This window comes from Stylophora pistillata, chromosome 12 (assembly GCF_964205215.1).
Source record: "Stylophora pistillata chromosome 12, jaStyPist1.2, whole genome shotgun sequence".
Classification (NCBI taxonomy): Eukaryota; Metazoa; Cnidaria; class Anthozoa; order Scleractinia; family Pocilloporidae; genus Stylophora; species Stylophora pistillata.
In genome coordinates, this window is record NC_142530.1 from 25,807,671 (window position 1) to 25,833,179 (window position 25,509).

Genomic DNA, 25,509 nt, shown 5'->3' on the forward strand with positions numbered 1-25,509 from the left:
AAGTCAGATTTTATAAAAAAGTATACTTTTTAATTCTATTTTGTAATATAATAGTCTCTGTTTATTTATGAAAATAAATTACCATGATATAACACCATAAGTTTATGATTATTTAATCATCAGTTACTGTCACTGGCATTTGAAAAAAAAATGCATTAAGCCACTTTCAAAGTTCTACATTAGTACTGGAAATATATTAAAAATTCAATATTTTGTGAGAAACAATTCCCATCTCCCCAAATTTAAAAATGTTCCCTTCTCAAGTTCAACTCCTTGGAAAATCACTATTCTGCAATCATCATAAGAAGGTTGCCAGAAATTTCAGTTTGGTCACCCAAAAAAAAGTATTGCTAAAGTTTCATACAACTTATCAAGGCTTAAAACTTGGACACAGCCAGTGGAAATGTTCTTAAAGAAGATGAAGGTGCATTGTCATAGCATTGCATGCAAATAAAAATGTTACCACTTACCAAATGACTGTCAAAAAAAGGTCACAGTGGGAACAAACTCAAATACATGGTCCTAGAAAACTAGTCAACAATTTTTCTGATAGTACAACTGAAAGTACATTAAATGGTACCAGAGATTCAAATTATGAAATAGTCATCATGTATAATACAGATCAAAATTTACATGCACCAGTCCTTTGTAGTTTCATAAAGTAACCAGTGCTTGCTACATATAATCATTGTTTATGCTGCTCTTTATAAGAACCTAAATGGCTGTAAAGTGAAAATCCTCACTTAAAATAATTAGAATATGTAATCACTTCTTAGAAAAGGAGTTAAATTTGTCTAAATTTGAAACACCTTTTAAAGAAGAATTTACTGCATAAACTTTCAGTGATGCAAAGAAATACCAGCAAAATGTAGAGGTAAATTGATTGCCTTGTCAAGGAGTTGCTATTTATATGGAAAACTGAAATCATAACTGATTGCTCAAACTGAGCTCAATTTCTGCTATGTTTTCTTGTTTAAGGAATCTGTAATGGAAACAAGAAATAACTACATAGATTTTAATGCTTTCTGGATAGGTTCAGAGATTTTCTATGATTGTCTATACATCCTACAATATTTTCAACACCCAGGTGTCTAGGTGAGGTAATTTACAATTACACAAACAAACTGATTAATATGTGATTTTGATCTATGGCTAGTCATGTAATTCAGTACAATGTGACTTTAAAATGACTTGCACATTTTTGGATCATCACAACAAATGAGACTTCATAAAACTTCAACTGTTACAGCCCATAACAGTTAACTTTAATTGTACCTACACTCAATAACTGTCTATAAAAATAATCAAATTGTATTGGTGGAATGACTTTTAAATTCAAGTTATTATACAGAAACAAGGAGTGCAAAGCACAGTTTCATGGTTATCCCTTTTACTCCCAAGATCTAATTTATTAATTCTCCCCTTTGATTGCTACACATTTCCTTGTAAATCAGTGATGAGAATTTGGTGTTACATCAAGATAACAACTTCTACCTGATAAGTTTGAATATTCTCATCACTTGTTTACTGGATAATGTATGGATATAGAAGGGAGAAGTTACATGTTTATCACTCCTGGAGTTAAAGGGTTATTTAAAAGAACTACAGGGCTTACTTATTTGACCATAATTGTGGTGCCTAAAGGTGATACCAGCACCCAGACCTCGCACCATGCCATCATCTACACCTGAAAAATTTAGTCTTGCAAGTCTTGACACTCAGAGCAGTTAGTCATCACAGTTTCCTGATACAGCTCTACTTGAATAGTACTGTGGTAAATATGAAAGTCGTTCTTCAACTTCTGATTTGCAATGTTGAGGACTTTCTGTGAGTCATATCCTTGTTCTGGAGAAAAACATTCGATGACAATGAGTTTGAAAATAATTCAATTCAGGAATGTATCTTGTTAGAGTGCAACTGTACATAGTCATCAGAGCTATGTGTTGTGTCGTATTCTTGGTCAAGAAACTTTATTTTCACAGTGCCTCTCTTCACCCAGGAGAATAAATGGGTACTGGTGAATTTAAAGCTGGGGGTAACCCTGCGATGGACTGGCATTCCATCCAGGGGGGGAGTAGAAATACTCCTTGTTGCTTCATGCTACAGACTACAGAAACCAGAATTAAGCACCGGCCTGATGGGCCACTTCGCTTGTAAGCAGACTTCACCTACCTTAACTCTGTCATTACACCATAACGATCAGACAAAAATGGAATATCATGATATCAAGTGTACTATGCTTCACTTGTGGGGTTAAAACCAGCATAGAGGAACTGCATTTTTGATGGTACATGTAGCTCTAAAATTTTCATCAAGTGTCTTGCTATGGTTAAAAATTATCATATATTTTTTTTTTTGACAAAAGAGTTAGGCCAGTGTACACACAAGTTTGGTTTGCACAAGAAAAACTTTAAAAAAAAAAGTTATCAAGCAACCCTCTCAATACCCAAAAGACCCTTGAGAGAGTGCTATAGGCTGACCCATCTGGTCACTGTAAGTGTCACACTACAAATTACCTCCCTCTTGTACAACTATCTTTTCTCCTTGCCAAGTTTCATAACAGATGGTTAAAAATCATTTGCCAAAATCTTGCATTCAAGTTTTATCCATACACACACCTATTGCCAAATGGACAGCTAGAGCAGCTTTGTTGACTGTCAGGGACCAGATGTGTAAACTGTGTGCTGCCACAACTCCTTCAATACCCTCCAGTGACACCTTGACATTATTGTACTTGATATCTTTGGGAGTGCCTGGTAAATAAGTTTTTCATGTTACCAGTAAGGTTGCAACAAGGAGAAAGCACACTATTGAGATCTAAAGCTACATGTCTGTCATGGAATGCAACCAACTTATCATAACACCAACTTGTTTATAAGTATATCTTCAAATTTTACAACTGAAAAAAAAGTTTAAATAGATAACTTGAACCCAAACTATCTTGCAAACCCTATTCACTTGTACCAAGGGTGTATCCTAGTGATCACTTTGATACAGTCAAATAAATTTGTACAAAACAATTAATGCCTCACACAAGCACTTCAGAAGGAAACCTTCAGCAATACCAGCATTACTTTCATCATCAATTGAGACAGTAATATCTGACTGACAATGGGAGTTCAATGGTTAAGGGAGTGAAGCTGTTTGATTTTAAATGGCAGTAAAGAAAGCTTTAACTTATTTGCTTACCTTCCATCAGAACATGAATTGTCTCTTTGAGAATGTTTAGAGTTGTTAGAAGAACCAACAGAGAAAAAAGGAATGTACAGATAGGGTCAGCAAGCTTCCATTCGGGCTGTTGAACACATAAATAGCAAAATTAGACTGGGTCATACCTTAAATAGTGAAATTAGGTAATATTCAACTTTAATGGGAGTTAATGTAACTAAGCCAGCTTAGGCTCAAGACAGCGCTAGCCAGGTTCCAAACCACTCTTTAATATATTCAAAGCTCTTCAGTTGAACAGAAGTCAAGTTAATTTTGCTTGTGCCAGCTCTGATGTTCACATGCAAAATTAATTGTGTCAGCAATTAATTATGTCATTGATTGTGACTAATTGTGTCACTTGATTGTTCACATGCAAAATTAATTGTGTGATTGTGTCAGCTCTGATGTTCACATTTATTGTAGAGGTGGCGTGGCTGAGTGGTTAGGGTGCTGGACTTGTAATCTGGTGTCCCGGAGTCAAGTCCTCCACCCTGCCACTCATTGGATTTGTTCTCGGTTGAACCTAGTTCAACTTCTCGGCTGCGCTCTGTAAATAGCCCACTGGTCTGCCTCCTGCCAGTGGGGATTTTTAAGCCCTTAGTTAGTTTGCTAGGCATATCAGCATGTATTGCTAGGGGCGTAATCAGCCTCAACAACCCAAGTTTAAATAAAGGTCCTTTCCTTTTTCTTTTTCTTTTTTTTTTTTTTTTTTTAATGAAGATTCTCATTATGAAAGTGTCTGGTGCTGTCAGCCCTCATGATTTTCAAGGTTGTCTCTCTGCCTCAAGGTAATTTTTCATGGAGAAAGAGAAAACCCTTCAAAGGAGAGTAGTTTAGGTGTTCACTTTATGTGTCAGAGTAACAGTCAAGGAGGCTGGAAACAGTTTTCCTTTTCTTTCTACAATCTTTGGTATGATTAGACAATGTAAGGTCTTTTCCAATGCATCAAGTTACCATGATTAGGCAATTCAAGGTCTTGTCCAGTGCATCACATTACTACAGCCAAACTATGGCCACTAAGAAACATCCTTAATTTGAGCTTATTCAGTTTACATTCCCGCTACTTAAACAAATTCATACTACTTTAACCTACAAGCATACAAAAGATCAAAAAAATGATGGTTTGCAATGGAAATTTAACCATAGCAAACATGTAGGTTGGTTGAATTTGAAACTGTTAGAATCTATCAATTTGGTTTAGCCCTCTGAATGACTTTCAGTGCCCTAGTTTCCTTAGTTTCAGTAGACACACTGCATAAAAGGTTCAATGGCATACGTTTGGTAAGGGTATAATTCTTTTCATCATTACCTTATATTTGATGATGTATGCTGCAATAAGGACTCCCACACTCTGAACAATGTCTCCTAAAACATGAATAAATGCAGCTCGCACATTGATGTTTTGTTTTCCAGACAGGCTTCCACTTCTTAAAATTCGATTGGTAGAAACGGATTCAAATTTCCCATTATGGCTAGCATGACTGGTGCTTGTATGACTGTGACCTCCACCACCATGGCTGTGATTATGTCCAATGCCTGTCTGATGGAGAATAATACCTAACCTAATACAAAAGAAAAAAAATGAAAAACACTCCTTTAGACCCCAACATCAGTATGCAAATTCCCCACACTGTTTTTATCCCGTAACATTAGATATGTATTTTCATCTAATGAGCAATAAAGACATTTAGACATTATATCAATTCATTATTTGATGGCTTTCCAAACTTGGCCATGTGTGAGCTCACATTTTACCAACAGATGACTAGCAATCACCAGTCTTCACAACAAGGTTACCATCACAAGTGGAAATTACAGCATAACAAAAAAATTCATGTTCTTGTTAGAGTGTAAACGTAATGGAAACATGTGACTTGTGACGTGGCAACATCCGGGACAGTTACAAAAAGAGTGGTTGTAAGTCGTAGTTTTTGTAAAAAAAGAAACAAGAAATACATTTTTCTAGAAGCGTTAGTTATTAAGAGTTCTTTGTGGTTCTTGGAGTACGGTAACAATTTGGCACCCTTGGTGGGACCAACCACAGATCACAAGTTTGGAGAATAACTCTTGGATTTACGTGAAGCAGAATACGTGGATTTAGAGTGGAGAATTCAGGCGAGTGAGTGCATGGAGACAATCACATGGAATTGTGAAAGGAGTTACCAGTCAGACTCTAACGGTAAGAGTGCATCAGTTGAATTCTAGTGGCAGATTAAGATAATTCCGCTGTGGAGTCGATGAGACAGATAGTTTGACTCTTTCTGTTTGAATATCCACACTCTGAACTACACATTTGTGTTTTGGAGCTCGCTGCATTGTACAGTGTGTTTCGATATTATGGAGCAATTGCAACTGCAAGTAGAAACACTATTGTTTGATCAAGATGAGGGCAGCCTAGCTGAAATGATAGATCTATTAGGAATTGAGGATGATGTAATGGGGAAAACTAAAATGCAGAGGATTAAAATTATCAGGAAAGAAGTTGACATCTAAATGGAAAGCAATGAAAAGGTTGCATGCACATGTCTGGAACAACTGCTTGCTTACGTTAAAGGAACTGTACCTCCTCTCAAACAAACTGAGGAGACAGGGCCAAAAGTAGCTGCTAGAGTAAAGAGCAAACAAATGGGTGCCCAGGGAAAGTTAAAAAAAAGAACAAGTTGAACAAGGGGCAGAGGATATTCTGGCTCAAATGTAGAAAAAAAAAAAAAGCTATCTCCTCATTACTCCGCAGAGAATATAAACTTTCGGGACAGACTGGTGAGCCAGGACAGACAGAAAAATTGACCTTTGTGTCCTTAATGCATCAGATAGATCGACTCTGGTCTTAAATGTGGTTTTAAAGAAAGTGAAATTGTGGATGCCGTGATTTGTGTGATATCCCCCCATAGCAGTCTTAGAAGTTATGTGGAAACCTTAAGTGACCTCTCCCTCTCAAAATTACGGAGTATTCTCTGTGTCCACTACTGGGAGAAAGCTGTATCTGAGGTCTATCAACAGCTCGCAACCGTATGCCAACAAAGCAATGAGTCACTGCAGCAATTCCTAATCTGTGCTTTGGACCTGCGTAACCAGGTAAATTTCGCCAATCAGGAATCGGATTGTGAATTTAATTATGGCCTCTCTCTGATCCAGAAGACATTTGTAAAATCCTTCAAAACTGGTCTTCGTGATGATATTTTAGCATCCAACTTAAGAACCACAAAGAACTCTTAATAACTATACCGCTTCTAGAAAAATATATTTTGTTTCTTTTTTTACAAAAACTACGACAACCGCTCTTTTGTAACTGTCCCGGATGTTGCCACATCACAAGTCACACGTTTCCATTACGCTTGTAAACACTCTAACATTCTCAATTGATTTCCAAATCTATGTATATTATGTGCAAGTCTATACAAACAAATCATGACAACTTACAAGATATTCACTCCTAATCCTGTGCCTGCTGTGATAAGCATGATATCTGCATTTATCGTAAAATCCTTTGACAAGACTCTTATCACAGCAAGATACACCAACACTCCCGTTAACACCCAAATGATAAGCACTGACACAAGTGCACCAAGTACCTCTGAAAAGATCAAAGACATAAAAACCAATCAAAACAAGTTTATTCATTGTAACAGGCCTTTTGCAGCTAAGCCATCATGTGACCTACTTTCATGAAATTATGGGCTATCACTTAGCCGAATTCAGAAAAGGAAAAAGCATTTCGAAAATAACAAAATGGCCAAGTTGGAGGCCTCCATTATTCAAAAATGAGATTTGATGACACTCTGAATTTTTTAATAAATAAGAAGGTTTATATGGAAAAAGTTGCTGGAGAGCAAGGCCTTGCTCTCCAGCAACATTTTCCATACAAATCCTCTAAATTTTCTGAAAGTTAAAACCGCTGTAAAAACAGTGCTCTGTAATTCCCGGGGCCCAAACTTGGCCGTTTTGGTATTTTCGATATGCTCTTTCCATCTCTGGTATTCTTCAAGTTGTATCCCATAATATATATCTAAAATTGATCACATGACCCCAGCTGCATAAAGCCTATTGTATCCTCTCATCTAAGCCCTTACATTCTCCAATGCGATGAGCAAATAGCCCTGTAATTCTAATCTATCATCTCAAAATAAATTAAAGGGGGAACTCAATGTGAGTCAAAATTTAGCATAAAATAATTAATAGGCCTTTAATTTACCAATGTCCTCAACCTACTCATACTGTAAAAGCCTGCAGATAAGCCGCACCCACAGATAAACCGCACCCCAAATTTAGCAGCTCAAAATTTGGAAAAATTTTTTTGATGGAAATCAAAAGAAATCCAAAGTTGAGTCTTGAGAATTCTTCTTCATCCACTGTTCATTGCACATAAACTCATCATTAACATTGCAACAGAAAAATATTTCAAAGTGTTATGCACAATTTTAGCACTTTAATATAATGAACATCGTTTCTACCAAATTTGACATACAATTGGTCCTTTACTGGTATTTGCTGACAGGAATTTCTTCACTCAACACAGTTTTTCCATAGATTTTTGCATTACAACAAGAACATGAGCAGAACTTTGGAAGCTTAGTAACCAGGCATTAGATTGGATGCAAAAATGGACATTCACAATGCCTTTTTCAAATGTTCGTGCAGATAAGCTGCACCCTAGATTTCTAGTGACGATTTTTGGGAAAAAAGTCAGCTTATCCACGGACTTTTACAGTAAATATATGTTAACTTCCCAGCTTTCCTTTTGTCAGTTCATTCATGGTTATTTTCTCATATTGCTCTTGAAACCACAAGTTCAACATCAAACATCCCTACTGTTAACACATCTACATACAATCAGGGCTCGACACTAACGGTAGCCCACCAGCCACAGACTAGTAGAAATTCAGTTTTGGCTGGTGGTTTTTTATTTCCACTAGCCAGTTTGCCTGGTAAACAAATTGAAATTGTCTTAACATCTAAGATGTCACTAGCCACTTAGCTAGTAAGTTGAAAAGTTAGCATCACACCCTGACGATAGATTCTCTCTTTTAATTAAGGAACCTCCATTCAAGGAGACACAGTTTGGTCCCACAAAAATGTTCACATACCAGTAATCTTCACATCCATCACCTCTTTTGAAGGGACACCTTTATTCTAAGTGCCCAAGCCTAGTTTTGCCATTCATTGAGGGGACACCTAAACTACTCAAAAGGAGTAGGCTGATAGTTTCTAAAGAAACTGTTTGGGGCTGCATCGGTGGGGGTAATGAAATAATTTGAATATATCAACAAAGTTGAAATGGTAAATTGGCCACTGTTACAGTTATAAAAGCTGACGTTTCGAGCATTAGCCCTTCATCGGAGCGAATAGAGGAATTGTGGGTTGTGTGTGCTTTTAAAGGCAGAAAAAGGAGCTACGTGATCGGTGGGAACATGGCAACAAGAAAAACACGAATAAATTAGTGAAATGAAAAGTGTTCGTTGATACCTGTGGGGTTTAGACTGCCGGTTTGAAAGATGAGCTTTTGTTCAAGCTTTTGTTCAACCATAAGTATCAATGAACGCTTTTCATTCCACTAATTTATTCGTGTTTTTCTAGTTGCCATGTTCCCGCCAATCACGTAGCTCCTTTTTCTGCCTTTAAAAGCACACACAACCCACAATTCCTCTATTCGCTCTGACGAAGGGCTAACGCTCGAAACATCAGCTTTTATAATTGTAATGGTGGCCAATTTACCATTTAAACTTTGTTGATATATTCAAATTACTCAAAAGGAGACTGACCATGAAGATTAAGTGTATACACCAATCAAAATGATGACAGCTTTCCTTAATAACATACATTAATTGATAACAGCTTTAAATTTGTTGCCAGAGTAGCTTCAGTTCATGAGTGACAAAGGTGCACATCAGAGACAGTTATGGATTGACATTTTGGTTTCAGTCAACTTTGAACAAACATGGCATGTTAATTATTGACAAACCCCAACCCAACAAGGGTGTTTCCTGAATGGAGGTTCCACGGTGATATTCCACAAACTACAAATTAAATCGAGAACAAATTAGTTCCTGTTTTTATTACCTGCTCTGTAATAGCCAAATGTCCTCCTTTTATCTGGAAGCCACTGGGCAACCCAGATAGCAAAAAGGCTGATTAGGAATGACGCAAAGTCAGATAACATATGAGCAGCATCTGTCATAATGGCCAAACTACCAGCAAGCCAACCACCTATGGGCAGAAGTTCCAGATACTGTACATAGTATCACCAGACATTACTAGTGTAAAAATTTTCACTGAAAATGAGTTTTCTTAAAAAAAAAAAAAAAAATGTAAAGGAACCAAAAGAAAAGTTTGATGAAAAGAATTTGACATAATTTTATTTATTGGATTTCTGTATATCTCCAGGTTTGAGATAACAAACTCCCTTGTATCTATCAATATGACCAGTACAAGTTTTGATAGATGCCAGACTCTGAAAATCTGAAATATGCAGATGTTTGATGTCATGTCACCTCCCCACCCTACCCCTACCTAGATTTGAATTCTGTCTTGCTTTTTCTCTACAAAGAGAAGTCATTCATAAAATGGCTGCATAGAAGGAAACACACACCGTCTGATAAAAAGATAGAATTCCCCTCTTTATTAAAAAATATCCAAAATTTACTCTAATCGAGATTTAGCAGAGATGTTTTTGTAAATGATGAGACTACTTAAAAATCACAAAAAAGGAAATTATAAGCTCATGTTGGACTATTTCTTTCAGTACCTGTAATTGGATCACCAAACAAATAACTAACAATCTTCGACCCTTTTCCTCTAGACTGTTTTTTTGTTTTAAAATCAATGATCACAGTAAACATCAAAATACAAGTTACAACAGGTTTTGCTTTATCCAAAGCAGGAAACTACACAGTTATGGCAGGAATTGTTGAGTTTAAACATCACTGAACAAGCACTTCAAATATATTTTTGGCAAATGAGGTGAGTTAATGTTCTCTAAGTGTTCTGCAAATGAAGTGTAGAAAAATGGTAGAGATATTGCATGCTGCATATATTGGAAACATTAAGGAAAAATGTCACAATATAAGAATATTGTTTGACAATAATTATTAATAGTAATGATACCACATATCATATAATATTACCCAAAGGATATTTTTGCAATTGCTTGATAGTTTTGCAATGATTAAAACAAAATTTATAAAACCAATCAATATACCTGGCAACATTTAAACCTTACAGGGGGCATACACTCTGGAGATTTTCTCATATCACTCAAAGTTAATAAAGCTACATGCACGAAATGGTAATTTTCTCTCACCTAAATTGACAAATAAAAATTAACTGCACGATCGATATCACAACCAAAAACATTTTTCTATTCTTTTTTCAAATATTGGTTTTCGTCAGTTCTTACGTAATTAATATTTCCCTGGGTTACAATAATTTTGCGTGATAATTTTCCTCCGACTTGTGTCTCAAAATGACAAGTTGTTATAATATTAAACTGTTCCCACGATGTTGGCGGGCGAAGCGATTACCTAAGAGTTTGTTTTTTTTTTTTTTTCTTGTTTTTCAACTGAGAGACAATAATTTAAGTTGGCCACCGTAGACACTTTGTAATGCTGACGTTTCGAGCGTTAATCCTTCGTCCGCTCCTAACTGATAATTGATGTAATATTCGAAAGATTAAATTTCAATTTGTATTCAGTTCGAACTTGTACGTTACGAATGCAAATTTGCATCACATATAACAAGATAAGCGTTGTTCAGTTGAACCATAGCAACAATTTCGGTTTATTTCTTCTTTGTCGAGTTTTGGTTTGTGTACACACTTATTCATGACAAAGATTCCTGAGGAGTCGAAATGGCGTCCATATTTCGCAACATTCCATTTATCACCCAAATATAATTTTAGTCTGCCATCCGCATCTCGCTGTGCAGGGCCGCGGGAGCAAGTAGAGGCAGATTGGATTTAGGAAACAGATTAGATCTAGGAAATTCTCTCACCATTTGCTGAATACTTATACCAAGGAAAACAGCCAAGTGCGTCTAGGCATCTACATCTACATTTTGTTATTTTGACCTGGTGCCACTCAAATAATTCAACACAAAAATTTCCAATCCGATAATGTGATACTCACCGACAACTTCTGCGATCACGAAAAGAAGGCAAACCACGCTTGCTACGACCAGTTTCTTTCTTGCTCTTACATTCGAATGAATAGGTTTACTTTCGTGGCAATGAATATCCGTGAGATAGCTAACATCGGGCCCTTCGCTGTAGTTTTGGTATGTTATTAGAGGTGATTCCTCTGCACAATCAAAGATTGGCAAATCATCGCAGGTACATCTCGGAAGACCCTTCGATCTTAGACAGTCCGGGGCATGATTGAAAACTGCCGATCGGTCATCTTCGTGGACGTTTATGTTCATCTCAGATCTGCTACTCTCGTTGGACCGGTCAAGCGGTTATCGCATCGACTGGACTAATTAGGTCGGTTACAGTCACTGTAGTCAAAACTTCCCATACGATTCACGCATGATATTTGTAATCAATGATTACTGACCTACTGGATCGCAGGCTCCCTACTAAATCTCTTCGAGGGGAACTGAAGCCTAAAATTAGTACATTGTTTGCATTCATTTCTAGTTAGCTTTAGAGGAGTAGGATAAAGAGTCGATATTCATTTTCATTCACTTCTTGTTTTTTTATGAGAAAATTTGATTTGAAGTTGCCTTTTTCCTGCTTTTGGGGCTGTAAGACCATCAGCTCAAAATAGATCAGCAGTGGTCGTTGGTGGGAAACCAACTTAAGAAAAACAACTGTTACTATTTCATTTTCATAGTTAATCCCCATTACAAGCCATGCAACTTCGATAACTCCATAGCCAAACCAAATTTCTGTAGGAAGAGTACAGGATTATTATCTTTCTTCCCCATCAGTGACATAAGAGCAAGCTAAAATGACCGCTGACATCGCTTTTCTGAGCTGCCGTACTACGAGGCCAAAATACCACTTTGAACTATTTTTTCGAGGCGAAGTTGGGCCCAAAGACTGAAAAAAACCCTCGAACATTGCTATTTGAACTATAAGCTGCAATTTAAAAATGGTTCATTTTAGGCCTCAGTTCCCCTTTAAAAAAGGAAATTTGCATTCTCATTTTCCTATTACCAAGAGGATAAAAGTGAACCTCCATCTCCATTATAGAGAAGTTCCTGAGGGGAGGCAAGAGAATCAATTAAAAGATTTTTGGAAGGCAGGATATATATAGATAATTTGGATATATCAACAAAGTTGAAATGGTAAATTGGCCACCGTAACGATTACAAAAGCTGACGTTTCAAGCGTTAGCCCTTCATCGGAGTAAATAGAGGAATTGTGGGTTGTGTGTGCTTTTAAAGACAGAAAATGCACACACAACCCACAATTCCTCTATTCGCTCCGACGAAGGGCTAACACTCAAAATGTCAGCTTTTGTAATCGTTACGTGGCCAATTTACCATTTCAACTTTGTTGATATATCCAAATTATTTCGTTACCCCCACCGACGCAGCCCCAAACAGTTTCTTACGAAACTATCAGCCTTTATTCATATATATATAGATACGTTACAGTACTGGTGCTCCAGAAGTTTTCAAACATAATAGCAAGTAATGAAAAATTGTCATGAAAGTCAAAGCTTTTCCTTTTATATTTGTTATCAGTGATGACATGAATAACTGATGGAAAAGGTGGACATCAGTTTGTATATTTTTCATAATGTTACCCATACATTCCCTAAAGTGATGACAAAGAGAATTTGTTTGATAATAAAGATATTCTTTGTTAATAATCATTTCTTTTTTTCTCTTAACATTAATATATGTAATTGTTTCTAGATCTGTCCATTTCATTTTAAAAATCTATGTGAGTGTCATTCTGTGGGTCAGAATTTTGAGGCAATTGAGTCTTGGTATGCAAATATGGAAAATGTGAACTTAAACTGCATTACAAGAATTGTTATGTATCTAATCCTTGACAAGAGGAAGTTATGCTCCTAGCCTCATTGGCAGCCATTCAAAGTTAGGCTCAATTTCCACTGTTTCCTCACGTCTTGTTTTTAATCCTCCCAAGAAGGAAAGGCTGGACACATACTCAGCAGATCCAGCCATGCCTTTGGAGGGTGAGTCCAGGCTCATTTCCCAAATAGTGGCTGGTAATTGAGCCTAGTCAAAGTTAGAGCAGGCAATTTCAGTGATTTAAGAATACAGGAGAATTATGTTAAAAGGTCCCAAAACTTTTTATTATACTCATTATCAAGAAGGTCATTTTCAGTTTTAATGTGCTTTGTTTTTATTTTTCATTTACATTAAAAGAGTAGTTAGTGCATAATGTAAACAATTTTCCCAGCACACAACAAACAGCTACACTGCCATCAGGTGCAATCCATAAAAAATAAAACTTCAAACAATCTAAGAAATCAAACAATTCTTCCGGAAGGTAACAGTCATAACAAAAAAAGAGAGTTGAGCTTGATGGCAAGTAAAATTGATTGAGGACCACAACTTTCCGCTCAAACTAAAGCACTGTCGTTGTAAGTATCGCCTTTGAGTCAAAACAGGCAGAGGCCTTACAATGCTATTGGTTCCATAACTCACTACGTTCTGAATTTTTTCAAAAACTCCGGTATTGGCCATTGAATCGAATCTTCATTTTTCTCTTTTCGATACGCTTTAGTTTTCTCCTTTATTCTTTCCACACAGTAACCGCACAATTGACCCTCTACCTTGTAGTTCCCGCATACTGCACAAACCTCGATGTCCGTTCTATTCTTGAGCTGCTTGTGCCGATTTCTCAGTTTCCGCTTGTGTACCGTGGTCCTCTTCTTGGGAACGGCCATCAACAAAAATCCATCGTCGCTATGTCCTTCAGTTTGTAAGCACTCAGTTGAATCGATGGGTGATACAACGTTCCCCAACAAGGAAGTATTTGGTAGGTATTGCTCTGTGTAAATAATTCGAAGATTACACAACATTCGTTCTTCAAAAGTGAGGAGGTTTCTTAGCACACTTCTCAACTGCTTCCATGCTAACATAGAGGCCATGTTGTTTCGAACCGAGAAGGACTGGAAAGGGTAAAGTACATGGACTGGAGGAGCTTGGGGTAGGTAGGAACGACGAGACTGGGATGCCTCAATGGTGAATTTTGTCTCTTACGGCCGATTTGAAGTTTCCTTTTTTTAACAATATTTTTTACCAGCTCAAAGGTGTTTCGTTCCGAAATTGTTTCGCCACAGATCAAAAGTCGTCTTGCCACAAGTCCTCAACCTTACTAAGATGTTAAGCTACAATTTTACAACGAAACTGAAACCGATTTTTTTACGTGTCAGAAATTTGAAAAACACTCAAGCTACCCTTCACTTCTGAAATATACCGAGGCCTATGCGATTAGATCCGGGTCAGGGTCTTCCAGGGGCTCCTCCTCTTCCCTTTTTTATGGGAGACACGCGCGTCAAATGTTATTATGGCGTTCACCAACATCAATATTCCACATCAATTATATTCTAGGTTTGAATTTTTGTTGTTTTGTCTTCGCGAGGGAGGAAAAGTTTTGTTTCAAGACGGAGATGAAGTGAATGATTGCACTAATTAATTACTTTCCGCTCTTATTCTTGCTCCGTTGATCTAGGGGTAAGATTTTTCTTTCCGGAAAGGGAGCTTTTTGTTTTTAGAAAATTGTTCCATATCCCTATGAGAGGAAACGGTTAACTAAGTTGTGCAAGATAACGAGAAATGAAGACCCACGTTAAAGACATTGCTTACTTTTAAAAAAAATTATCAAAGGATAAAGATTATAAAAGTTTGAACATAACCATTGTGACCTCTTTCTAATTAACAACGTTTTAATTAATTCCTCTACAAGTACTAAACATAATTACGACCCTTTGGCTGGATTTCCAGGTAACCAAGGTAGACCAAGTAATTTAACTTATCAGCTCGGTAAAGTTGAGGCTGTTTTTATCGGGTTTAAATCAGTTTCAAAAGTTTCATTCGTTTTCATTTCTAACCAGCACGCTGTTAGTTTAGTTCACTAATTTTCAAACCAATGTGCAACATCATATGCACCGACATTACTTACTCTTCTCCATCTCCTAAAAATTTGGTTTACAGACATGTATAGATCTTACTTAGGGTTAAGCACGTACTCCGGTAACTTTTCCTTTTCTCGCCAAAAATACTGTTAATACCGCATTTTATTGCTGAAAAATGCTTAACTGCAGTATTTAACGATAGTACCCTAACCTTGCAAATAATTATTGTAAGAAACCACGCTAACCGGCTATCGTTATTCGCCAATAGTAATAACAGTGGTCGATGGACGTCCTTTGACAGGATGAGCACTTCAAAAAGTACCGAGGATAGGGTGTCAACGCGCACTTATCATCATGATATTTGTTGTAGGACCCCTCGCGCCTTTATTATATTGAAAAACATTATTTAAAACATCCCCATATGGGGGCTGTACGCGACATCGCGAGCAGCGCCAAAAAATCCCGAAGACTTTGCAAGAACGAGCTAGAAGAAGAAAGGATGAGATAAAAAAGAGCGTCGATCATTTTGTAAAATGTTTATTGACAAAGCTAAGTTCAGCCGCGCTGAAAAATATTTGGCTCTGGTCCGTATCTCATGACATCGATCGAGCCAAATTTTTTCCTATGTGGTCCTCCCACTCGGTCAATATCTATATTTATTATCCAACTACACTTAGACGAGTACAAATAACGCCATAGACGAGTACTGATAGCAAGCGGTATTTGTACTCGTCTATTGTAGAGTACCGGTTAAACAGGTTTTCTCGCGTCACGCAAGCGAAGAATTGGATTGTATGTATGATGCACGATCCTCGCAGTAGATCATGCATCATACGTATCTTATACCGCAGTTCAAAAATATATGAACTTCATATATTTATTCTATCTCAATTGGATTGTAGTTACGAAAAAAAAAAAGTGGCGGACAATTTGAATCATATTTCCCACGACGAAGAGTCAGAAGGGCTGGCAAATATGGATCCAAGTTTGTTAGATGAATCGAACAAAGAAAGACAGCTTGACGACCAGAAAATTTCTTCATTTAATGAAGAAAATAGAAACAGCAACACAACGCGCCAATTCCGTTGCGCTTCGCATACTTCTGTCACGCACACCTCGTAAATAAATATCCGCGAAATTCGCCCGCACTGAAATAACAGTTTGGCGCGTTGGATAATAAATAACTTATTAGACGTTTTGTTGTGTAGTATTGCTGATTATTACACGACTCGGGAAGTCAGAGGGCCAGTAACTAAAATCAACCAATCAAAATGCTCTATTGCCGGTCAATATTCTCTCAGTATTGGACCGGACACTGTCCCGAATGGTCCCGAATGATACCGCACTTGTGTCCCTTTGAACTTCAGTCGTGCAATAAATCTCTTGTTAACCAAGCTTGCTCGGGACCGTACTGGAAGAATATCGGCCTTCGGTCTTTTTTGTACGGACCTCGCTGCGCTCGGTCCGTACTGTCAAGACCTCGCTGCGCTCGGTCCGTACTGTCAAGACCTCGGGCCGATATTCTCCCAGTACGGCCCTCGCGCTTGGTTATTAAGATATATGTACTTTTACCGGTTATTTGTATTTTGACTCGCCCTACGGGCTCTTCAAAATACGGCACAACTCGTAAAAATACTCAGCGATACCACACAACAAAACGCCTAATAAAATATATTTATTATATTGCTGTGTCTCACAAGGACTGGGAACTACTGAATTCGCGAATTTGATTGGCTGAAATCAATATTGAAAGCAGTCTAGATTTTCCCATCTAGACCGGCATCTAGACCGGTCTAGAAGAAAAGGTACAAGGAATATAAAAAATTGGCATGTAAGACACAGCCATATTATAAACATCTTATTAACCGAGCTAGGTCGGTCTCAGTGGGAGAATCTTGACCTCGGTCGCTGGTACAGACCTCACTACGTTCGTTCTGTACTGGCGACCTCGGTCAAGATTCTCCCATACAGTCATACAGACCTCCCGCTCGGTCAATGAGAACTAAAAAATGGTCTTGATAATGTGCCCGTATCAGCTGGTGCTACTTCTAGGCTGTATGTGCCTTCCAATTACTCCAAATTTAGGATCCTTTATATTCTGATGAGAGAAGAGGCCCGGCATAAGTGGAGCTACAACCGAGGGGGGAGAGTCAACTTCAGGGCTATTATCTGGACTCTGTTTAGCTTTGGTCTTCACGTTCAACTGATTCGGTCTTATCCCGTTACTCATTCTTTCGTCCGGTCCAAGAATTTTCTGGATGGTTGCAAACAACACTAAGACAAACATACTAGCAATTCCATAAGCTCTAAATGTCATTTTGGTACCAAACTGGTGTATCAGCACACCGCCTATTATCGCACCACACCCCCTCCCTAAGCCATGATGCAATCCTTGCAAAATGCCTTGGGCTGAGGTCGCGTATCCAGGGGGAGCAATGCGACCCACGTAGCTCGTGCAAGCTGCCCACACGGCAGCATGAGTCATTCCTTGCAAAATTTCCAGGGGAAGCACTAGCCATGGATTGTTTAAGAACGAAATGTACACAAAACGAATTAAATTCCCCAAGAGGCCAACGTAGAGGACGCGAATGTGACCGACGCAGCCAATGAGACGACCCACATTAAAATAACACGCGATTTCCGAAATATGATCGATTAACGAAGCTATCCCGAACAGAGTCGGCGGACCACCGAGGTCCTCAAGATGCCAGAAGAGAAAAGTAAAAATAAGGCCGACTCCGAAACCTAAGAAAAATGTCACGAGTAAAAACGTTCCGTATCGCACTGATAGTAGAATGCGATATAGTCCGGATCCTTTACTCTCGAGTCCCTCGTCCAATTCTAACTTTTCTTTGTTTGGGAAGGTGAAGCGGGTAGCTACAGTCAAGGCGCACACCATGAAAACGAAAAAGAAATAAAATCCAACCGTGTAATTCTGACTGATTATTTCACCACACAATTCAACCCCACTGATGCTATCGATGACAAAACCTAAAAGAAACATAGCTGTTCCCCATCCAAGGCTCCCCCACATTCGCTGGCGCCCGTAGAGTTCTTTGTTCTCCCCTAACATCCCAAGAGTTGCTGAATCTGCCAACGTTATGGCCGGAGCAGAGAAAAATTCTCCCACGACCGTTAAAAAGAGTAGGACTAAAAATACTTGATGTACTCCTTCACGATCATAAACCAAAGAACTCTTGGCTTTGAATTCTGGTTCTTTTTTGTCCGGAGTGTTTGGCGCGAGGAAATCTCTGATCTCTGATGTCTCTCCATCAACAATTTGCGATACATTTTCTGTGAGAATGAAATATTTTCTACACGTAACCGGTGCTGGTTTAATAAAAGCCAACGAGAAGTTAAAGGAAATCCAACACATCAGAGAAAATATCATCAAAAGTTTCCGCTTGTTCAACCGGTCTGCGAGAGATCCTAGAAGTGGAGCGCTGAAAAATTCTACCATCGGACGGCAGCCAACTAAAATGCCGCTTAGACTTGGGTTCATTCCCAGCTGCTTGAAATACACTCCTAGGAGTGGGAAAAACGAACCAACGGCTCCCCAGTAACAAAAATAAAATACTTTGGACACTAAAAGTTTTTTGTTCACGCGAATAAATGTGGGACAAAATGAATTTCTCATTTTTTCGTCGTGTTCAATTTCGGAGTTCATCCCTTTGGATTGCACTATTACTAAAAAGACGCAGACTTCATAATTAGTCAAAAAATATCAATTTAGACTCTGGCCTGCCGGTACCTTAAAACAAAAGGAACATGGTAAACTGTTTAATTTTTAAAGTTCTTACAGAGAATTCATTGCTAGTACCAACAAGTGAAACTTTTTGAACGTGGTCTGTGGTTGTATTGTTTATACAACAGCCTAGGAACATGTAGCTAGCATTTTCACCCGGGCCGGCCGGCAATTTTTTTTTTTTTTAAATTAAGTTTCGATTTTGAAAAGATGCTAACCTTTTTAAGTTCAGTTTAATCAAAATCTTTTGTGAAAATGTTAATCTTTTTTTAAATACTCTACAATTAGTGTAAAATTCTAAATGAGAGAAACATGTCATGCAGTCGTATTAAAACGTCCCGGGAACTTTCATTACAACACATCTACTTCTCGAAATACAGGTTATTTAAAGATTAAATACAAAAAAAGAAAATCGCGCTGAGAAAAATATTACTAAAAAACTGTTCCTCAAAATTTAATTTCACATGAAACCGTTGCCATGCAGATTTTCACTGCAGCGAAAACGTTTTTTGTGGATCGCGTTTAAAGGGTTATTCCGTCAATCCAGACTCATTACAGATGTTTCAACTTTACCCAAATATGCCTGCACGAAAGTGATCCACCACTTTATAAGTTTCGTTTTACTCTGATCTGATTTTTGATTGGTCTAGAAATCTTGCGCTCTACCCTCTGACATAACCAAGTGAAGTAGGAAAATCAAAATGCGACTTCGAAGGCTGCCTTCACACTTGGTACCCAAGCACTAGTGCCGCGGCGCCGGCACAAAACGGTGCTGTGCTCAGACACTGGGTAACCCAATATATCAGTGCCCGGTTCAGTACCAAAGTACATGGTTTTTCACGGGCTTGATGCCCGAATTCTGGTGTGGGCACTTGAAAAAAAGGTATGATCATATTAGTACCCATCAAGAATCGTACTTGGGCACCGTGCTCGAGCACCAAGTGTGAACGCAGACTTCGTTTTCTTGTACTTAAGGAATTCGCTTGTCTTCACCTTGAGCTCTCATTGGCTCATTGAGATATTACCTTCGCTATGATTAGCTGTTGTATTAATTTTGATTTGGATTTTATTAACACAAAGGCTGCTATCCATTCGGCCACAAAATCAGGAAATTTCGATGTGACGTCCAACGGTAACGTAATTTAAGGTAATTCTCCGAAGACTTTGAAGCGAACCTGAGTTGTGCGTACAGAGGTACTCCTTTTTTCCTTTCGAAATAAACAGCGGAAATTTTCTTTCCATTTTGAATGAATCTTCCATTTCCAGACTAGAGAGGGACAAAACACCGGGCTCAGTAGCACAAAGGGTGGATAACCGTATATTCAAAGGATCAAACGCTATCCAGCGGATAAGGGACTGCAAATCGTACTGGACAGCGTTATCCAACCTTTGAACAACCGGGACCTGATTCTCGAATTCGGAAAATCCCGCTCCATTATACTACGGCAACACCGACCGGAATTTTCCTACAAATGTTAAGGGCCCACAATTATAAAGCGTCCTCAACTAAATTAAAGTCATTTCCAAAGCGACCAATAGTTACGCTACGTAAGAGGCGCCATAATTATATTCTCCCGCTTGTCAAAACTGAATGTTTCAAGAGGACTTTTGTTAATAGATGTTAGTTCTCTTGTTATTTAGTCAGTTAGTTATCTAGTTAGTTAATTAGTTTTATATTTTCTTAAGTTCATATCATTGTAACTAAACACGTTTGGTGTATAGAGTGCTTAATAAAGACTTTTATTATTATTACTGGCTATTCAACTTTATTTCCGTGTATTATGATCATTTTTTTTTATCTTTATAAATATTCTCCAAGTATATTACAAGGAAATTAAACTGAACCGCCGCGATGAATTATCGCCTAATAAAAGTGTTCCCGTTATAGCTTCTGAAGCTTAAGATGTTATGACGTACACCAAAAAGCCAAATGCAAGTGTCATAAAAATTAGAATGATCACTGATGCAGCACTGAACAAATGCCTGTAATTGAATAGTCCGTACCAGCAGAGAATAAGTATAAATGCCAATATAGGAACAAATAACTTTGAAGGGTCCATTGAGAAAATTAAACCTTCGTCATCTTGTCTGCCCGAATGTTCCCCTGAAACTCCCTGTGCATCAGATATTTGGGCGTGGATCACTGAATTGTGACCGACTCCATAAAAAGAGACTGGGGCAGAGTCATCTTCAAGAAGTCGTCCGCTGTATATGAGACGCACTCTCCTTCCGTTGTTGAGTTCATCCTGAAAACATGAACTGAAGGAAGAAAAGAATTAGAATAATGTTTAACAGAGTGTCGAAAGCAATCTGGGATGGTTTTGTTTTCGTTTTACTTCGCTCTGTGATTGGTACAGAAAATTCGCGCCAATCTCTATAACCAATCAGATTCAAAACTAAAGCCAATCGCGAATTGGTCGCCTGCGTTTTCCCGCGCTTAGTTCTCAATGGCTCTTACTGTTATTTTCTACTCTTCTGATTGCCGTTGTGATTACTTAGGTTTTGCGTTTTAGGATCCTCAAGCGCAAAGAGCTCTTGCCTGATGCGAATGTGGAACATTTTACTCTGTTGGACGGCCGCATTCAAATTTCACTTTACCTTTTCAATTCTCCCACAGAAATTCTTCTATCTATGGACAAATTCTTTTCACTCTCCAAGAATTTGATACGGATTGATATAAGTTCTTCAATGGGGCCCTGTTGGCCACCTGCATCAGATGTGTTTTGAGTTGGCCCTCTCTGACCCTCTCTGTCATTCCCTGGTTGTGACCCTGAAGCTTCATTAGCATTATCATTTAATGATGATGTTGTTGTTTGCCTGAGTCCAATATTCCCTGAGTCTGATCCTAGTGTCAAAAAAAAAAGGAATAAAATAAGCAACAAAAAGGTGTGCCCTAATATAGGCATTTTTTTTTTTGCTTAAAAGTATGCTTAAGGAGGACTTAACCGGTTTTCTTGAATAACGGTTCATGTACTGATTTTTGTAATAAATTCTCTAGTGAATATACTGCAATAAAGTAGCAGAGGTGTTCATTGGAAGAAATACTTTATCAGTCACTATTGAAAAGGTGCCATCTGTTCACAAAGAGTTTGTCGCATGAACATGCTTTCTTGTAAACTAGGGACAATTATGAAAAAAGAATGAAATGAAGTGAGCCTAATAAAGCCCTAACTGACTGCAACAGCAACACCTACCTTTTTTCTTGTTGGAAAAAAGGTAATGCAAGACATTTTGGAGAGAGGAGCTCAAATGTATCCCTCGAGTCTTTTGAGCTCCCTTCAAGTGCTAATTCATATGTACTTATATAATGTCACATTAAATTAGCCTGTTCACACTGAAGAGTGAAGTTGTAAGTTTGTGCCAAACACCCAGCTTTGTTAACCAATCAGAATGTGAGATTTTATCTAATTATGTCACGGTGATTCTACATGAGATTATAGGATGAGCTGAATTCAGGTGTGTATTTTGATTGGTTCAGATTGGACAGATGCATGGATGACACCACCATTACCAAAATTTTGCTTCTTTATCATATGAAACAAATATATTCTACGTTGCCGTGGGTCTGTATAGTAATACATCACAGAAGACGTCAAAGTGTAGAAAGAACATTATTGACACACTCAGCTGTGCCTCGATAATCAATCTTGGTAAAATTTCCGTATTACACCTTTTTCATTACGCATGCGGTTCGTTGATAAAAGAAAACAATGACGGAAACAAGAAACAATATATTTGTATTAATTACCACATACGCAACGACAAGGACTATATATGGCTTTGTTTAAAATAGTATGGGGTTGTATTTAAAGCTTCCCTAAAATCTTCATCGCTTGGGCCCACGTTCCTGCTGAACATCAGTTAGCGACTTGCAGTTGTGGCCTGTTGCTACTTGTTAATTATGAAGTCGACGTGTATGCACATGGCTATAAGGTATTGAAAGTGCAGGTGTAAGTAGGATTTCCTACCTTGTTCTTGACTTGGGCTCTCATCGGCACGATCAGTAGGGCGAGAATAATCACTTTGGTCGGGATCTGACGAGATGTCTGGTTCCAAGTCATGTTCTGTTGCGTTGCGATTCGTTGCATTCGAATTATAAACCAGGTGAACCAGAAGTATCGTCAAAAAAGCCGCCAGAACGCTAACCACGAAAAGAACTTCGTTGTCAATTCCTTCGATAATAGAAGGTGCCATAAGTATGGCGTTTTAGGGGAAGGAGTCTTATAAAATTGAAAATAAATTACAATAAGCTGTTCTGTTTAAAAGTAAAAGAAGATTCTTGCCCTAGTGTTAGCTATACTGGACACTTTGACTAATTACACGACATACTTCCTTTCCAAGTTTATTTCGGCTGTGAAGTCTAGTGCGGGCTCAAGCTGCGGAAATGAATACCCCGATCCCGCAGATCAAGCTGGAGGTGTGTGAGGACGTTCTGATCTGTTCGCAGTTTGTTAGCATTTGTTGATAAAAACCAGGTTAGAAATTTAAGAATGATGATCCCTAAGAACAATCATTGTAGCGTGACTGCCTTTAGTTCAACTTGGTCAGGTACTTGTTGTTGCTCGGGATGGTTTTGGTTTTCTAGACGATTAACAAGTTAAGAGAGCGGTTTAAAAATATCGAAATGCATGCGTTATCACCTGTTAAGTTTGGTTACATTTTAGCCTTTGATCTCCAAAGTCAAGTACACCTCTTTTAGTTTTTGGTTATTGAAATATCTTTCGACTCGGTGTTTAAATGGGTCGTCGAATTTCAATTGTACAGGCCTTTCAGCTATGAGCTCAAACTCGAAAAAATCTTAATATTTTTGGCATGCAAAAAAATTTTTATATGACCTGACAGTCTCCTTAGTTGTAGAAGGATTTACTTGGAGAAGATCTGGCTTAAAGAGGAGGATTCGACACCAGAAGAGTTGATGTAATTGGCCAAAAAATACCTCTTAATAGGGTTGGAACTATTGTACATATTTTTGGATTTGCAAAGAGTTATTAGCCGTGGGATAGTTAAAAAGGGGGTTGCCTTAATTACTTTGGCACAGGCCAAAGTTGTTTGTTCCATCTCGTGACTCTGAATTCTCATTGAATTTTTGCTTATGGGTCAAGTTGTGATTATACTTGTAGAGAAAAACAAGTCAACATTAAAATATATGTTTACCACAAGTTCTGATAATTATTTCTTGCAAAAGGTGGTTATAATATATATGTGCACATTACTGGAAATTACCTAATTTCCAATGAATCCCAGGAACTTAAAATCCATTGTGGCTTTGACAATCTTTTGATATTAGGACTAAAAAGTGGTCTTTAAAATTGCAGGAGAAAAAGAACAAGACTGATAATGAATGTGGAACATGAAGTGAAACTTTTAGTGCAAGAGATGAAAAGACTAGGGACACCAAATTCTGATGGCAAGATAACAGTCAAGTTTGGAGTACTATTTAGCGATGATCGTTGTGCCAACATCTTTGAAGGTACAGACATCTGGTCACATACACTCTCTCAAGATTTCTTCATTTATCTCTGGCTGTTTTTTAATGATATTCTCACATTAAGACTCCATTCTGATATTGTTTCATCGCTCTCTCTTGCTTTTCTTTCTAACAACAACTTTCCACATGTATGTCATACTGCTTATTCACCTGAGCACCTGTAGGTATACATGCCTTTGTACATTGGTTCAAGAATGTTACTTTGTTATTTTACCCCTGTTAGGTTCTTGTTCCCTTGACCTCCACTGCCAGATCTTCTTTCCTTCCAGAGAAAACTAAAAGATGATTATCTAAGGAAGGGTGCAAGCATGCACTCATTTCCCAAAGAGCTGCAGGTTATCAGGTCCACACCCACGTTAATAATCTTTCATTTTGATTGCTAATGGTTAAAGGAGTTTTTTATCAGCCACACCAAATGATGTCTTTACAAAGATTGTAGCTCAGTGAAAAAAAATCCTCAACACCACAGACTACCTTCAAAGTTCATGGATATTTGTGAGTTGGACAGTTAAAATGTTCTCTGCTTTTTTTTTCTTTTTTTCACAGCCCTTGTTGGAACTTTGAAAGCAGCTAAGAAAAAGAAGATTGTGACCTATGCAGGTGAATTACTTCTCCAAGGTGTACATGACAATGTGGAAATTATATTGCTGGTGGATGAGGAATAGCTCACTTAAATCACTAATAATAGTTACAATTTTATTGCAAAATACTGGTTATTGATGTATTCATGAATTGAAAGCTTCTGAAATAAGTTTTGTAACTTATCCTTTTGTAAAAATGAATTGGGTATCACATTTCTCTTTATAATAGTCTACTGATGACTCTGTTGTAGAGATGTGTACTTTACAATTCACTATGATTATTTTTGTTATAAAAATGAAATAAACTCATTGAGGTAGTATGGAGTAGTGTTATTTTTATCTTAATTTTGGTTACAAAATTCCCTCACCTAGAACTTTCAGCAAACTCTAACATAAACGTAGCTGCATTTTCTGCCTTTAAAAGCACACACAACCCAC

General features: G+C 37.9%; 5 protein-coding genes across 6 annotated transcripts; 1 reads left to right on the forward strand and 4 right to left on the reverse strand.

Moving 5' to 3' along the window:
• Nucleotides 1–8: 8 nt before the first annotated feature.
• Nucleotides 9–11,705, reverse strand: LOC111338784 (proton-coupled zinc antiporter SLC30A2). Its single transcript, XM_022945313.2, has 7 exons — nt 11,328–11,705; nt 9,265–9,411; nt 6,628–6,781; nt 4,517–4,769; nt 3,190–3,295; nt 2,619–2,753; nt 9–1,845 (listed from the first exon to the last, which is right to left on the reverse strand). Exons 1-7 carry the CDS (start codon nt 11,617–11,619, stop codon nt 1,697–1,699), a joined length of 1,236 nt encoding a protein of 411 aa, XP_022801048.2. The 5' UTR covers nt 11,620–11,705; the 3' UTR covers nt 9–1,696.
• Nucleotides 11,706–12,750: 1,045 nt separating this feature from the next.
• On the reverse strand, nt 12,751–14,300 carry LOC111338774 (uncharacterized). Its single transcript, XM_088739934.1, has 2 exons — nt 13,980–14,300; nt 12,751–13,392 (listed from the first exon to the last, which is right to left on the reverse strand). The coding sequence occupies exons 1-2, from the start codon at nt 14,268–14,270 to the stop codon at nt 13,216–13,218; spliced, it is 468 nt and encodes a 155-aa protein (XP_088596060.1). The 5' UTR covers nt 14,271–14,300; the 3' UTR covers nt 12,751–13,215.
• Nucleotides 14,301–15,059: 759 nt separating this feature from the next.
• LOC111338773 (major facilitator superfamily domain-containing protein 6-like) lies at nt 15,060–19,065 on the reverse strand. The gene has a single exon (XM_088742121.1). The coding sequence runs from the start codon at nt 18,922–18,924 to the stop codon at nt 17,290–17,292; it is 1,635 nt and encodes a 544-aa protein (XP_088598247.1). The 5' UTR covers nt 18,925–19,065; the 3' UTR covers nt 15,060–17,289.
• Nucleotides 19,066–19,216: 151 nt separating this feature from the next.
• LOC111338790 (transmembrane and ubiquitin-like domain-containing protein 2) lies at nt 19,217–23,317 on the reverse strand. The gene is made up of 3 exons (XM_022945319.2): nt 22,971–23,317; nt 21,601–21,847; nt 19,217–21,261 (listed from the first exon to the last, which is right to left on the reverse strand). The coding sequence occupies exons 1-3, from the start codon at nt 23,194–23,196 to the stop codon at nt 20,901–20,903; spliced, it is 834 nt and encodes a 277-aa protein (XP_022801054.2). The 5' UTR covers nt 23,197–23,317; the 3' UTR covers nt 19,217–20,900.
• Nucleotides 23,318–23,343: 26 nt separating this feature from the next.
• LOC111338791 (costars family protein ABRACL) lies at nt 23,344–25,391 on the forward strand. 2 transcript variants are annotated; one of them, XM_022945320.2, is made up of 3 exons: nt 23,344–23,477; nt 24,318–24,472; nt 25,037–25,391. In XM_022945320.2, exons 2-3 carry the CDS (start codon nt 24,340–24,342, stop codon nt 25,153–25,155), a joined length of 252 nt encoding a protein of 83 aa, XP_022801055.1. In that variant the 5' UTR covers nt 23,344–23,477; nt 24,318–24,339; the 3' UTR covers nt 25,156–25,391. The 2 variants fall into 2 exon arrangements, with proteins under 2 accessions (XP_022801055.1, XP_088598250.1); XM_088742124.1 differs by having other exon boundaries at nt 23,364–23,419.
• The last annotated feature ends 118 nt before the right edge of the window (nt 25,392–25,509 follow it).

Coding starts and splice junctions, on each gene's coding strand:
- LOC111338784 (XM_022945313.2), bottom strand. CDS start 11,619: ATGAACATAAACGTCCACGAAGATGACCGATCGGCAGTTTTCAATCAT. Junction 6,782..9,264: donor ATTTGGCTATTACAGAGCAG/GTAATAAAAACA, acceptor TGATCTTTTCAG/AGGTACTTGGTGCACTTGTG. Junction 3,296..4,516: donor CATACATCATCAAATATAAG/GTAATGATGAAA, acceptor TGTGTTCAACAG/CCCGAATGGAAGCTTGCTGA.
- LOC111338773 (XM_088742121.1), bottom strand. CDS start 18,924: ATGAACTCCGAAATTGAACACGACGAAAAAATGAGAAATTCATTTTGT.
- LOC111338791 (XM_022945320.2), top strand. CDS start 24,340: ATGAATGTGGAACATGAAGTGAAACTTTTAGTGCAAGAGATGAAAAGA. Junction 24,473..25,036: donor TTGTGCCAACATCTTTGAAG/GTACAGACATCT, acceptor TTTTTTTCACAG/CCCTTGTTGGAACTTTGAAA.
- LOC111338790 (XM_022945319.2), bottom strand. CDS start 23,196: ATGGCACCTTCTATTATCGAAGGAATTGACAACGAAGTTCTTTTCGTG. Junction 21,848..22,970: donor GAGCCCAAGTCAAGAACAAG/GTAGGAAATCCT, acceptor TTTTGACACTAG/GATCAGACTCAGGGAATATT. Junction 21,262..21,600: donor TCTGTGGGAGAATTGAAAAG/GTAAAGTGAAAT, acceptor TTCTTCCTTCAG/TTCATGTTTTCAGGATGAAC.
- LOC111338774 (XM_088739934.1), bottom strand. CDS start 14,270: ATGGCCTCTATGTTAGCATGGAAGCAGTTGAGAAGTGTGCTAAGAAAC. Junction 13,393..13,979: donor AGAATAGAACGGACATCGAG/GTTTGTGCAGTA, acceptor AACTTTGACTAG/GCTCAATTACCAGCCACTAT.